The following is a 14,691-nucleotide window of genomic DNA, read 5'->3' as shown; positions in this document are numbered from 1 at the left end:
TTGTTCTTGTTGAGTTATTTTCTACTTTTAAAGAATAAACAGATTAAATGTGAATTATGTGAATATGTTTTATTGGGAGGATTTGAATTCAAACACGCACGAGTCAATGCGCGCGATATAGATAATTCAGGAGCAGGTTATAAGGTATGTGTATTTGGCGTGCTGTCCGGAGAGAGGGCTCCGAGCCTGGCAGTTTCTTCCGAACACAGAGTACTCTCCCCATGTCCAGAAGAGAGCGTTGTGGTTACAAATAGCACCCGGCAATGTTCAAGATAGCATTTGTGCATGGAAGCAGCTTAGAGAGGCAGCGTAACGGAAGTCCATTTGAATTATAAACAGAGAGCGTATTTGCTATAACCAATCACATATTTAAAAACTACAATAATAATTCCTCGCTAGCAATGCAATCAAAAGTTATTGAAAGTGAAAATGAAACATACATTTATACAGAACTATGCTCCAACGTGCGTTTCGGCCGCCTTTTTTTTTCAAGCTTGAGCCTTCTCGACCAATCACGTTCCTCGCATGTTGTTATGGAAACGACAGGTCTCCGTCATTGGTTCGCTGTGAAAAAGGTGCTTGACAGGATGTTTTTTCAGAAAAGTTGAGACGCTCTGAGCTGCAGAAAAAGACGCCAGCGCTGGTGTTTTAAAAAAGCGCTCAGGACTTTTTTTGAAAACGGTTTACTCCATAGGATTATAATTTAAAACAGACGCTAGCAGCTTCAAAAAATAAGTCAAGTGTGAACACAGACAGCTTTGTCTATTTGTAGTGGTTCTCTCTTGAGCTGATATGGCAGATGCTGAAATTGCTGATAGCGAACCAGCCGGGTGGATTGTCTGTTATTTAGTGTGAGATTTGTTTAGTTGGGCAGAGTGAGAACCTGAAAGCGTGTGCGAAAAGCTTACAACCCTGAGCTCGTGACTGAGCAGACACCTGATGCTAGGCGCTCTAGTGATAGGGGAGGGGCCATGCATGCTCGGACGCTCCATTGCGTCATCGATCCCCATTTTAGCCCCGCCCAAAAAATCCTGAAAAGAGAATTGTTGAAAAACTGTTTAACGGTTTAACTCCACAATTCAGTACTATGTACAAACCCGATTCCAAAAAAGTTGGGACACTGTACAAATTGTGAATAAAAACAGAATGCAATGATGTGGAAGTTTCAAATTTCAATATTTTATTCAGAATACAAAATAGATGACATATCAAATGTTTAAACTGAGAGAATGTATCATTTTAAGGGAAAAATAAGTTGATTTTCAATTTCATGACATCAACACATCTCAAAAAAGTTGGGACAAGGCCATGTTTACCACTGTGTGGCATCCCCTCTTCTTTTTATAACAGTCTGCAAATGTCTGGGGACTGAGGAGACAAGTTGCTCAAGTTTAGGAATAGGAATGTTGTCCCATTCTTGTCTAATACAGGCTTCTAGTTGCTCGACTGTCTTAGGTCTTCTTTGTCGCATCTTCCTCTTTATGATGCGCCAAATGTTTTCTATGGGTGAAAGATCTGGACTGCAGGCTGGCCATTTCAGTACCCGGATCCTTCTTCTACGCAGCCATGATGTTGTAATTGATGCAGTATGTGGTCTGGCATTGTCATGTTGGAAAATGCAAGGTCTTCCCTGAAAGAGACGACGTCTGGATGGGAGCATATGTTGTTCTAGAACTTGGATATACCTTTCAGCATTGATGGTGCCTTTCCAGATGTGTAAGCTGCCCATGCCACACGCACTCATGCAACCCCATACCATCAGAGATACAGGCTTCTGAACTGAGCGCTGATAACAACTTGGGTTGTCCTTGTCCTCTTTAGTCCGGATGACATGGCGTCCCAGTTTTCCAAAAAGAACTTCAAATTTTGATTCGTCTGACCACAGAACAGTTTTCCACTTTGCCACAGTCCATTTTAAATGAGCCTTGGCCCAGAGAAAACGCCTGAGCTTCTGGATCATGTTTAGATATGGCTTCTTTTTTGACCTATAGAGTTTTAGCCGGCAACGGCGAATGGCACGGTGGATTGTGTTCACCGACAATGTTTTCTGGAAGTATTCCTGAGCCCATGTTGTGATTTCCATTACAGTAGCATTCCTGTATGTGATGCAGTGCCGTCTAAGGGCCCGAAGATCACGGGCATCCAGTATGGTTTTCCGGCCTTGACCCTTACGCACAGAGATTGTTCCAGATTCTCTGAATCTTTGGATGATATTATGCACTGTAGATGATGATAACTTCAAACTCTTAGCAATTTTTCTCTGAGAAACTCCTTTCTGATATTGCTCCACTATTTTTCGCCGCAGCATTGGGGGAATTGGTGATCCTCTGCCCATCTTGACTTCTGAGAGACACTGCCACTCTGAGAGGCTCATTTTATACCCAATCATGTTGCCAATTGACCTAATAAGTTGCAAATTGGTCCTCCATCTGTTCCTTATATGTACATTTAACTTTTCCGGCCTCTTATTGCTACCTGTCCCAACTTTTTTGGAATGTGTAGCTCTCATGAAATCCAAAATGAGCCAATATTTGGCATGACATTTCAAAATGTCTCACTTTCAACATTTGATATGTTATCTATATTCTATTGTGAATAAAATATAAGTTTATGAGATTCGTAAATTATTGCATTCCTTTTTTATTCACAATTTGTACAGTGTCCCAACTTTTTTGGAATCGGGTTTGTACTTCTGAGTCTTTGTAATGTGTTTCAGCAATACATTTCTAACATCTATAATGTGTTTAGAAACAATTCTCAGAATTCTCTTTACCCGGACTTTAAATATATATTTACACTACAACAAACGCACACTTAAAATAAAGTATAACCCACTTCTGCATGTGTTTGCTCTGTTTTTGTCTATGAATATAGTGAAGTTGGTAGGCTGTCTCAGTGAGCCTTTTATACCTGTGACTCAACACAATGCTCTTACCCCTGACAGCATGCATGTGTACTTGTAAGATCATAAGTATCACTGCTTGACAATTCTTCTGTTTTGTGCCACTCGCCAAAGAGAGAGAGAGAAAGAGTGATGACTGAAGAAAAAAAAATCAGTCACTACTTTTCCTCAGCCTCATAAAACGTTGCTTGGCCGAGGCAAATATTTGCGCTGGGCTGAGAGAAAGATCTGTTAGTGTGAGATAAATACAGCGCTGTTCTCCCCTGTGTTCTGAGCGCAGCCGGCACCTGAACCGAACCTGCAGCCTGCTAGATACTGAGGTGAAAGTTTCTGAAAGTTCACCCAAAAATAAAAATTCTGTTCATTTATTCATCCTCGTGTCACTCAAAACCTGTATATGAATCTTTCTTCTGTGAAACACAAAAGAAGATATTTTGAGAAATGACTGTGTGGTTTTGTGTCCATACAATGGAATTCAATGAGGGTCAATATCGTTTGTTGACCAACTTTCTTCAAAATGTCTTCTTTTGTGTTCTGAGGAAGAAAAAAACGGTCTGGTATGTATGGCACATATATGGCTTGGGTATAAAATATGCAATATTTGTTATTTGCGACTGAAATCAAATGGGCAAATGAGAGACCACACGCAATGATGCTGCTCCTCCAATAAATCACATCTACGATGTCTTATTGACACCAGGGTTTCAACACGGAGCGTGACGGTTATCAGCTCTCACTTTAATGTGCGTTCTGTACCAAAAAAAGCAAGTTGTGCCTTTGTCTCTCTGTTTGTGAGGACGTGAGCTCTCACCTGTTATTTCCATCAGCTGTCTCCCAGGGTCTCTCCTCCTGTGTCACATGTTGGAACAGGCACGGCGCATCTCACGAAGGCTGTCTGAGGTTGTGTCCCTTGTGCGTGAACTCGTCTGACATCCGCGTAATGTAATCTAAATCTCGCACCGCTCCACAAAGGGCCCAGCGTTCCTGGGAACATCCATTGTTCAGTACATCAGCATCTGCTGGCAGAGCAATCTGGGGAGAACCGAAAGCCTTTTACAGCGGCTGATAGTCAATGGCATGAAAGTTCATGCAGATGCTTTTAACATGCCACTGTATGTACACTAGCTTCATAATTGTATTGTGTGCTTAACTACACATTTTAAGATCCACTAGTCTAGGTTTACTGTTCAAATACTCAGTCTAAAAGTCAACACGAAGCACTGTTTGCACTCGAATGTCCTATTTAATGAGGAGAAAATGTTACACCGTGTCTACACCGGACACGACCGGCGCGACATGACACATGGCTCTTTCTAATGGGATTCTCGAAAATGGGTTTTAATGTGTTTCTAATGTCGTTTGTGGTGTCAAGTCGCATTCGGTGTAAACACAGTGTAAGCTGACTTGATTTTACCAGTTGAAATAGATTGAGTTGTGAAAGTGTGCGTTGGTTTATGTATTTCTTTTATTTGAAATAACATGCAATTGAAATAATCGTGCGTGATAAGAGCATGAATAAGGAGGTAATTTAGGTCCATGATTTATGTTCATCGGACAGCGATCAGATGCATACGAATAAGGTAACTGACAGATACTCGACAAACGAGTCATCTTAAATAACCGTACGGAGTCCTGCGAACGAAATGGATTATGCAATCACAAAGGGAACATTGCTTACGGCAGATGTTATGAAGCTGGACAGTAATTATCTTGAAATGTGTTGTTGAAGGTGGTGAATTGATTACAAAAGTGGCGCTTTGATGGTTATAGCTGCAGCGCTTGATGAAACACAGTGAAAACAAAGTTGTAATAAAAAGTATATACGTTTTCTTAGACAATCAAAAACGCTATCGACCTGTGAATCATTTTGTTTTTATTGGGTAGGCAGACGAGTCTTTGGGGGAAGGAGAATATGTGTAATTCAATATAAAATCACTTAACGTTTCGTTAATTTCAACTTTGTTAAAGGGATAGTTCACCCAAAAATAAAAATGCTGTCACCATTCACAATGTTTCAAACCTGTATACATTTTGTTGTTCTTCTGAGCACAAAGAGAGACTTTTAGAAGAATGTTTGTAATCAAACAGTTCTGGGGCACTATTGACTAATACAGCAGGGACAAATTACTATGGTGGTCGATGGTGACCCAGAACTGTTTGGTTTCCCACATTCTTCAGAATATCTTATTTTGTGTTCAACAGAACAAATGCATTTTACAAGTTTGGAACAACTTGATGGTGGGCAAATGATGACATCATTTTAGATTTTCTATCCCTTTAAGGCTGCCAACTGTACGTTACTTTAGGTGCTTTTCTTTACGTAAATTAAAGTCAAATTATGCCAAATTGACTAATTTGTTAATGTACATGCTTTACAAAAGTTACAGATTGCAGCGTTAGTGTTTTGTCTTAAATATTAAATCTAAAACACTAAATGAATAAAATAGAATAAATAATGCACCAATCTTGACAACTTGACTTGTTGGCATCACTAATTGTTTGGGCAGTTTGGTGGATGACTACTCTACAGTCCAGGGGCCCATTTCAGAAAGGAGGTTTAGTGAAAACTCTGAGTATATTAACCCTGAAATGAGGGAAACTCTGGGTTTTCCGTTTCAGAATGTGAGGTATGTCAAACCCGAGAAAGCGGGGTAACTCAAGCCTGTTTCTAAAGGAGAGGTCATTTATACTCAGTCAGTAACCATAGTAACTTACTCTGTGAAACTAACCTGGTCGGAGCAGGTTTTCTTTGGTAAACCCAGAGTTTATTTCGATCTCCTCCCCCTTTTAAAGCGCAAGTGGTGTAACTCATTCATTCATTCATTAATACAGTCATTCATGGCACACATTTTGATCACACAGAGACCATCTCAGTGACTTATATGTCATATCTGCTTTTATTGAGGATTCATGAAGAGGCTGCATTAATTCATAGGGATGTACTTTGATTTCAGGAGAGCAATTTAGGACCCGAGTGGAATTTTGTCATTTCCCTGTGCATTTTTATTAAAACTGTACCGCTTTTCTTTACAGTGAATTAGATATGTCAAAACTTATCATCCATCCTTACATCAATAATATCAGCCATCGTGGCCGTGTATTACATCAGAGCATAATTTTCTATGGACGATGAGAAATTACTTAGTAAAGTGTATAAATAAAGTGCATGAATAAAGAAATGAATAAGCAGAATACATGACATACATGCAGAAACGAAGCGATAAAGGTAATAAACAAGTAATTTTGACATGCAGCCATTCCAACTGAAATCTGCTCAGAGCAGGGTTTGAACCGGTGATCGGACGAGAGTCTGACGCCCTACAGGTGTCCTATACACTATGACGTCTCACTCGTGTAACTAGAGCACTCATGGCGAGTGAGAACATATGATTTTTCTTTATTATTTCTGTTTTATTTCTGTTGTTAAATTCATTTAATGATTAATTTATTTGTTTATTGGTACATTTATCAATTTATTAATTTAACTTAAGTCATTTTCAGTAAATCCAGTGTATGCAGAACGGAAAGTGTGCCTCACTCTCAAGTGCTTTCTGCCGCCATGTTGCTTTTTTTGCTGCCGTTGCCATGGTGAATCGTAATATCGGAGCTCCATTGATGATGGCTTTTTATAGTCGTGGTGCACACGCTTAACCCATGGTAAGCCTACCCAGAGTAAATTGAACTAACTCAAATCAGCTGTTCTGAAACCAAACACTCAAAGTTTCTAATTTCTGAGTAAACCAACTCTGAGTTCAAGGTTTAACCTAGAGTTGGTTTAACCTCCTTATTGAAACGGGCCCCTGTTCCATTCCTAACAACCACTAACTTTTATTTACTTTTAGACAGGAATGTAAAAAGATTATTCACATAAACTTATATTATTCTGTTTTTCTCCTTGCAGACTAATGGACCATCTACTATGAGATTATACCGTAGATCTTTCACTCTCCTCCCACTCCTCAAACACATAACCCGCCATCGGCCGTCAAACTGTCGACAGACCGATGCCCTTGCTGTATCCCACAGACTCCAGCCCTTCAGGGGGCTGTCCACAGATGGCTCCGCCCCTCAGCCCAGAATTTGCGCAAACTCTGTCGAAGTCCTGGGCCATGTCTACCCGCGAGATGACACGACCAACGTGACAGCGAAAATCTTGTCCAAAGTTGGCTGCCAGCTTCACAACCGTCCGCACCATCCCTTGTGGCTTATTAAAGAACGCATCAAAGACCATTTCTACCGTTCCTACGTGGGCCGCTCGGGAAACCCGCGCTTTTCGGTACATGACAACCTCAGCCCGGTAGTGACGGTGGAGCAAAACTTTGACAGCCTGCTCATTCCTCCAGACCATCCCAGTCGAAAAAAAGGAGACAATTACTACCTGAACCGCGCGCACATGCTGCGGGCGCACACCTCCGCCCATCAAAAAGAGCTGGTGAGCTCGGGGCTCGACTGCTTCCTTATGGCTGGAGATGTGTATAGGCGAGATGAGATAGACTCCAGTCACTATCCGGTTTTTCACCAGATGGAGGGAGTGCGACTTTTCTCAAACCATGAGGTTGGGATCTTTATCTGCCCTATTCATGTGACGTAGGGAAGTGTATTTATAGCAATGAATGAATGGGACGTTTTAATGAATAGGATGTTGAGGTGTTGCACAGATATCATGATGAAATCATAATGCAATCTTTCTGGGAATGCAACTGAACGTGAAAGTTTGAGACCGCTTGTTTAAACAGGTGAAATTGCAAAATGAAGGTTTTGTCAGCATTTAGTCACCTTCACATTGTTCCAAACACAGAGAATGGACTGTCACGCTCCAAAAATGACAAACATTGAAATAAAAATGCAATATTTTTTTGTTTATACTGTGGTAAATTTAAGGGCATTTATACTCAAAGCATAGTATTTTTGGGTGAACTGTTCCTTTAAAACTTGTCTTTTAGCTTTTCGCCAAAGTGGAGAATGGTGAGGACCTGTCGCTGTTTGACCGTGCTGGTCAGCGTACACCTCAGAAACAGGAAACACACACGCTGGAGGCTGTCAAACTCTTGGAGTTCGATCTGAAACAGACACTCGCACGTCTGATGCGACACCTTTTCGGTGAAGGTAGGAATCCTGCTCTATTCACACTTTGCATCTTCGCTTCTTTGGTCCAGATCTCCATCAGTATGTTCTTGTGTTTCAGATCTGGAAATCCGCTGGGTGGACTGCTACTTCCCCTTCACACACCCCTCCTTTGAGATGGAGGTGCGCTTTCAAGGTGACTGGCTAGAGGTGCTGGGCTGTGGGGTCATGGAGCAGGAACTGGTCAACTCAGGTTTGAGAATACACAAATTCATACACAACTCTACTACAAACCAAACTGAAGTCATGTATAATGAAAGATGATGATTTGAGGTGACACTGCTACAGTCCCATTGATGGCCTCTTGACAATTTTATTCAACTTTATGCTTAAGAGCAATGGCATGATGCGTTTACTACAAAATGGGAGGGCAGATAGTGGAGCTCAGGTGAACCCAGTCCTGACTGGAACATCCTTCACATTCATAATAAAGGTTGTTTACACCAGGGATGATAATAGTCAAGATAGTTTTAAAAAGCATTCAGAATATAAGAGAATAGTCGGCTCTGGTAGACTGGATGTTGCAGAGTAGCCGTGTAAGCGGGATTGTATACATCTAGCCAGTTGTTATCCCACGAATCCATTAGTGGGATATGATACCCCTGATCACCCTGTGGGGGTTGATTTTGTAATAACAACCGTCTGGATGTACATTTTCCCATGCTTAAAATGTTGCCCAGATTAAAGGATCATGGCATGGCTAGTTAGTTAAGGCAGCTAGCCCATGCTAGTTGATACCTCTTTATTGGCAGCCAAAAGTAAATGTGTACTGTTATGATTTTTTTAAGCCACAATGTATAAAGCACAAATATTTAATGAATACTTTCTTTTTTAAGGCTTTAAGCTGCCCGTCATCTAAAAAGACCTTTAATGTACGTGTCATGTGATCAGTCACTCCGTGTGGCTTAAAGGATTAGTTCATCTTTAAAATGAAAATTCTGTCACCATTTACTCACCCTGTTGTCACTTTAAACCTGTGTGATTTTCTTTCTTCTGCAAAACACAAAAGGTTTTTGAAGGTGAACTATTCCTTTAACTGCGCTGCGTTAGCTGTATCATGGCTCCACTAAGTGTTCATGAAGATGGCAGCATACATCCAGCGCTGAGCACCACAGCCGAGCTACTGCCATTGAGACGAATGGGATTATCAATGAATACTTCTCTCAGGGTATATTAGATCTTCTTGGTATAGATGGGCATCACACTAGGGTTCAGAGCACAATGTGGAAGACATGAATGAATGCTTACTGTGTGCTTAAATAAGCATCTACAGACCGGTATAATGGTTTAGTCTTCTCTACTTGTCCTTACGACACTATCTTTAAAATCCACCTCATTTGAAACCTTAATACTAGGAAGAGAATATGTAGGAAACAGATAGAGCTCCTCTGGCCACACCTTTAAGTCATTCTGCCTCTGCCAGAAGATGGCGGTGTTGTGCAGTGCAGTGCAGTGTAAGGTAATTAGCCCTGATGAAGTGAATGGGACCGTCCCACAGGGGAGAGCCAGGCGGTCCAATAAAGGGGGAGGGGACAGACACGCGTGACTGCAGAGACATGCTTTTCCTCCCACTCCACTGGTCCACTTCTCACTGCCACTTAATTCCTCAATCTCATCTGCACTCTTCATCGATCCAGTCTGTGTTAAACAGCACAGCTTCCTCTCGCCTTCTGCACGCCAGACATGCGGTACATGTAACGGCCAATTAATGACAGCGGCACTCAGATGTACAGTGATCTCTGTTTTGTACCTTACTGTTCTGTTAACTTTTCTGAACAACACATTTGAATTTATGACCTGATGGTGATGAAAAGATTCAGATTCGTTTGTTGCACTTAATGTTTAAGCCTCACCTTTTGTAGGAAAAAATAAATGCTTTATGGATATTAGGATATTTTTGTATACATATTAACCAGAATATTCAGAAAAAACTCGAACAGAAACATTATTTTGGGGTCTTTTTTTCTGCATATATTTTTGGGTTATTTTCTGGGTTTACTGGATATATTTGGTAGTGTTGTTTATTAGTTTTTAGTTATTTGGTTTATTAGTTATTTGGTAGTTATGTTTATTAGTTTATTTTAGTTAATTTAGTAGCAATTCATTCAACTCATGAAATCACATTCATGTCTGCGATGAATGAACAAATGTAGGCCATGCATTTTTATCTCTTGAATTTTAACGGCCTTCATCTCATAGGACTCAATTATATTTCTGTATGGACGGATATGCATAAGTATTCCATATGTTTCTATATATTTTTCGATATATATGCTTGTTCCTTTAAGTGGTTATTATCTATATATTATAAGTATATATACAGTATATTATAAGTTAGTGGTTCTCAAACGGTGGGCCACAGATTTTGTGGCATTTTATGAAATATAGAAATGTATAATACATTTTATGCAATCAAGCGTCAGAAAAATAAGACCAACAACAAAAAGAATTGATGTTACAGGATTGTATAACTGAATGTGTTTTTGGTTTGATAAAAATTCGAGATTATAAATCTTTATGGGGGGGGCTGCAAAGCGATGCACCCTACACAAAGGGGGGCTTATATCAAAAAAGTTTGCGAACCACTGATCTAAGTGTCCTCTTCATAACAAAAATACTTCTCTCCGTCCTTTCCTCGGGTACTCTTGTGCTCTCTGGCATTTTGAGGCCGTCAATAATTGAAAGCTTTTCTATCTGAAGGCTTGTCTTAAAGGCCTCCGTCCCTCTCACACTTTATTTCTTATTCTTAATTCCACCCTTCCGATCTCTCTCTCTTTATCGGACCACTCATGGTCAAGCACGTGTCTTCCATTGTGCTGGAACACTCTCAGTCCCCTGCGTTATATTGGCAAGACGTACAGTTTCTTGAAAATAGCTTTCTATTTATAGCCTCTTACGTCCTACAGTTTATATCTCATTGTTCGGAAGCAGAGGGGTCGGCCTCCATAATTGTGGACTGAGAACAGGACCAGTTTCTCACAAAAATGTCACGTTTTGCAAAACTTGGCGATCGTTTTGTCGCCGCAAGGACACCTGTAATCCCAATTTGATTGGACCTCAGTAGAAGTTGGTGTTTTTCGCGGTGCCGTGCCTGACAGGAGTACAGATTACTGAGTCTGCGACTTGCTTTCTGTTCTCTGTGTCTGTACTCAATCACTGCTTTATCCCTGTGTACACCCACTCGAGTGACAATGCATATTCACAAGTGGGTAAACAAAGCCCTCATGTCTTCAGACAGCTGTCAACAGGGCTTCCTCAAGGTTTTGCTGCTCAGACGAATTCGCTCACGGGCGTCTTTTTGGCAGCATGCAACCAAGCAGTTCCTTCCTGTCTAGGTTACGGGGCATATTTAATTAGGGTTTGCGTCGGAAAGAGATTTTAACGAATGTTGACAAACCCACACAATTTATGTCAAAGAACAAGTCTTATTAACCAAATATCTGTCAGGGGCTGCTTAAATGAGCCTCGTGCCACCTTTGAAAACCTGCATTTATTTTGTAAATAATTGTGACGGTAGTAAGTTTCCTTGAGCGTGAATGTTGAGGTATTAGGGTTCGGCTTTACAGGGATCTACTGTATATCATAACCGTGTAGATGTTCCGAAAAATGGCTTTACAAAAGTGTACTAATATCTGTAACATTATTTAGTTTTCCTGAGGTGGTATTTCAAAGTACAAATATTGGGGAACATTATGCATTCTGTTATATCTTTTAAAAGTTTTGGTGACGTCTGTTTAAATGGTTATAGATTTTAAGCAGTTATATACAGTATGTCGAAATGACATTAAAATCAATATTAAAAATTCTACTTGAGCAACTTAAATTATTTGGGTTAAAAAGAATGTTTCAGCCTGATCTCACAAGAATTCATAATTTTTTTATGAGGTGGCTACTTTGCATGAATTCACGGTGGTGATTTGTACAAAAACGTACGATTATTAGAAAAAAGCCATACTGAAGCCCCTCCCCTAAACCTAATCGTCACTGGCACGAAAAAAAATTGTACTAAAACTTTTCAAATACGTTACGAATTAGCTACCTCGTAAAATAGTTAAGAATTGCCGTAAGATTGTGTTGGATATTCAGGGTGACAAAAATGTAGGTCAAGAATAGATTTTTTTTCTCTTCCAAACTCTCTCTGTGCCTTTTTTCACTGCGGCAGAGCGGAGTGTGTGCGTTGCTATGGCAACTTCCCATTCAGTGCTCTCGCACCCCTCCCTTTACACACCCCTCCACACTCACACATTCCCTCTTTTCCCTTCAGAACAGAGAGACAATAAAAAGCTGCCAGCAAGACGTCATTAAGCGCATGCGAGGATGAGCGAGAGAGAAAAGAAAGAGAACCAGCCATCCTGGGAAGTTGAAAGGTTATTTATTCGTCTCCGAGTGTGACCGCCATATGCTAAGCGCGGCGTAAGTGTGCCAGAAGTGGTGTGTTTGGTTTAGGGGTGGAGCTTGACTAATGAAAGGGGAGGAGGGGAACTGGTGCGGCACTGGGGTTTGGCGGTGGATCCACTTAGTTATTCATTAGAGCACAGCGTGTAATCCCTGGATGCATCGATTCTGAAGCGGGCCCAGAACAGAGCCCTGTGGGACCTTGCCGGAGCGGTCCGCAGCATATGGGACCCGTGTTAATGACGGCACGCGTCAGCGGCGTGAGTAAGGTTTAGTCACACCCCAGAGGGCGGGGGGCCGGGAATGTGATTAAAGCCGTGTTTGGTGACAATTAACGGCCCTTCAAGTCACGCGTCCAGGGGCCTTTGGGACTGTAAGGGAGCGGGGGCGGCTGGTATGTGGGGAAGGTACCAGCTGAGCTCCCATTCTGGTTCAGGTGGCACTTTCAATCTTAGTCTTAATCCTTAATACCCCCCGCCCTCCCACACTGAATAAATCATGTGCCAGTTGTGACGGCTCCTGTTCAAGCGTTTGCCCCCTCACACACGCATGTGTCTTTGGCCTCATTACAGTGTTTCTGTCAGGATGCTGTTTTTTTGACGAGCTGGCGTTTTTTTAATCAGTCAGCTTTCGCTCATCTCACTCTCCTCCCCTCCCTTTATTCTTTGTCTCTCGGTTTTCGTATGTAATGGTGCTTTATTGGTTAGATAAATAATGTACATATGAAATAGCAGAGCAGATGAAAATTACATGATGGGTATGATTTCAATAAATGGACGTATCACAAAAAAATATCCAGGTAATGTATGACTGTAAAATCAAAAGATGTGAAATAGGAAGATGTGACGTTTATAGAAGGCCAATATATTTTACATTATGACACAAATTTCATGGCAATTCTGCATCTTCCAGAGCACAAAGAGTCTGGAACAATGTCTCTTTTTCAAATTAAACTAGTCTATCTATTCATTCATCCATCTCTCTCTCTTTCTTTCACACACACAGAGACCTTTCTTTTTCTTAAAAAGGCAAACACACAGATTCACACTCAGTCACAGTTTCCTACCGCACGTCTTGTCTCTCGGGTTTGCACTGTTAGAGCAAACATTTGTTTGTGCACTGTTCCGTTTCAGACTTCTCTCCCAAATAGAATATAAAAGTGGCAAATAAAACCGGACGTTTAAGCGGACAGTCATACAAACAGAAAAAAGGGAAAGAAGGCAATGGAGAAGTAGAGGAAAATGAGTAAATGTGTTCTTCTCTGTTTCCCTTCATCATGTTCTGCGTTTTTCTGGCCTACTTTCTGAAATGAAGGCTTTGTCGTAGTGCCTCAGGCTTGCATTGTGTAATGAAGAGAAAATTACATCCCATTTATACGAGCACCAATAGCTTCTATTGATATTTACCAGTAGCGAACTTTCAGGGCCCTCTAGGCCCTCTGTGATGGCCTAAACTATCGTGAAAAATAATATTTAAAAACTTTAAAATATTATTTTCAATAAAAGTCAGTCGATTTTCCCTATTAGATATGTATATTTGACTTCCTGGATTGATGCGGACTCTATCCACGTGAGATTTCCAAGTCTCACGAGAGTCATTCGAGATCACGGAGCAGTCGCAGTTTTGTGATGTCATACGCTGTCTGCGTAGCCTGCGCATGCTGCAAGAAGTCGAACGCTTGCTTATGTGGGGGGCCTTCGAAGAGGCTACCACTGACAGTACAATAGTAAATTAATGAGAGAGATTCATTTTGAGTGACAGTAAAACTGACCAATGATATCATCTTTCTAAACGGGCGCGCTTTGTTTTTGCTAATTTTACGCCATCTGGGGGGTTGTTCACAAGCAGTCTTGTGAAGCGGAAAAAGCACCAGAAGTTGATTTGCCAACCGCCATAAAACTTCAAAAGAAGAAGAAATGCAGAAAACGTCATTCAAAACAGCATGTGGATAAACTTTATTATTTATTAGGCCGCCATGCCTCCATTCATTCTGATGTGCACAGATGTTTATGTTGTTTAGCTTTATTTGAGATGCGTGATTTTGACTGTGGTCAGTTTTAAATTTAACACTGGGTGTGCAGAGGGCCAAGGCTCAAACATCACTGTTCGCTATTGATATACAGTATACTATGTTAATTTCAGCTGGGATAATCTAGTTCATCCAAGTCGGTCCTGTTTTGCAGATGTGTAATGTAATGTGTGGCTGTGTTGTTCGCAACAGCATGTGGTCAGAGGTAAGATCAGTGGAATATGGTAATCATGGTATATAA

General features: G+C 40.9%; 1 protein-coding gene across 4 annotated transcripts in view; it reads left to right on the top strand.

The window, feature by feature from the left end:
• fars2 (phenylalanyl-tRNA synthetase 2, mitochondrial) overlaps positions 1–14,691 on the top strand; it is a 138,004-nt gene that overhangs the window by 42,795 nt on the left and 80,518 nt on the right. For 3 of the 4 annotated variants that reach the window (XM_057322673.1, XM_057322675.1, XM_057322676.1), the window contains 3 exons: positions 6,804–7,457; positions 7,846–8,008; positions 8,088–8,219. In XM_057322673.1, the coding sequence (XP_057178656.1) occupies positions 6,804–7,457; positions 7,846–8,008; positions 8,088–8,219 (949 nt within the window). Of the gene's footprint in view, positions 1–6,455; positions 6,560–6,803; positions 7,458–7,845; positions 8,009–8,087; positions 8,220–14,691 lie in introns of those variants that run through there. The other variant, XM_057322674.1, reaches the window with a different exon arrangement.

The sequence above is a fragment of the Triplophysa rosa genome, linkage group LG23 (genome assembly GCF_024868665.1).
Source record: "Triplophysa rosa linkage group LG23, Trosa_1v2, whole genome shotgun sequence".
Classification (NCBI taxonomy): domain Eukaryota; kingdom Metazoa; phylum Chordata; class Actinopteri; order Cypriniformes; family Nemacheilidae; genus Triplophysa; species Triplophysa rosa.
The sequence above is the reverse complement of the archived record's forward strand: the minus strand, read 5'-3'. Positions and strand labels throughout refer to the sequence as shown.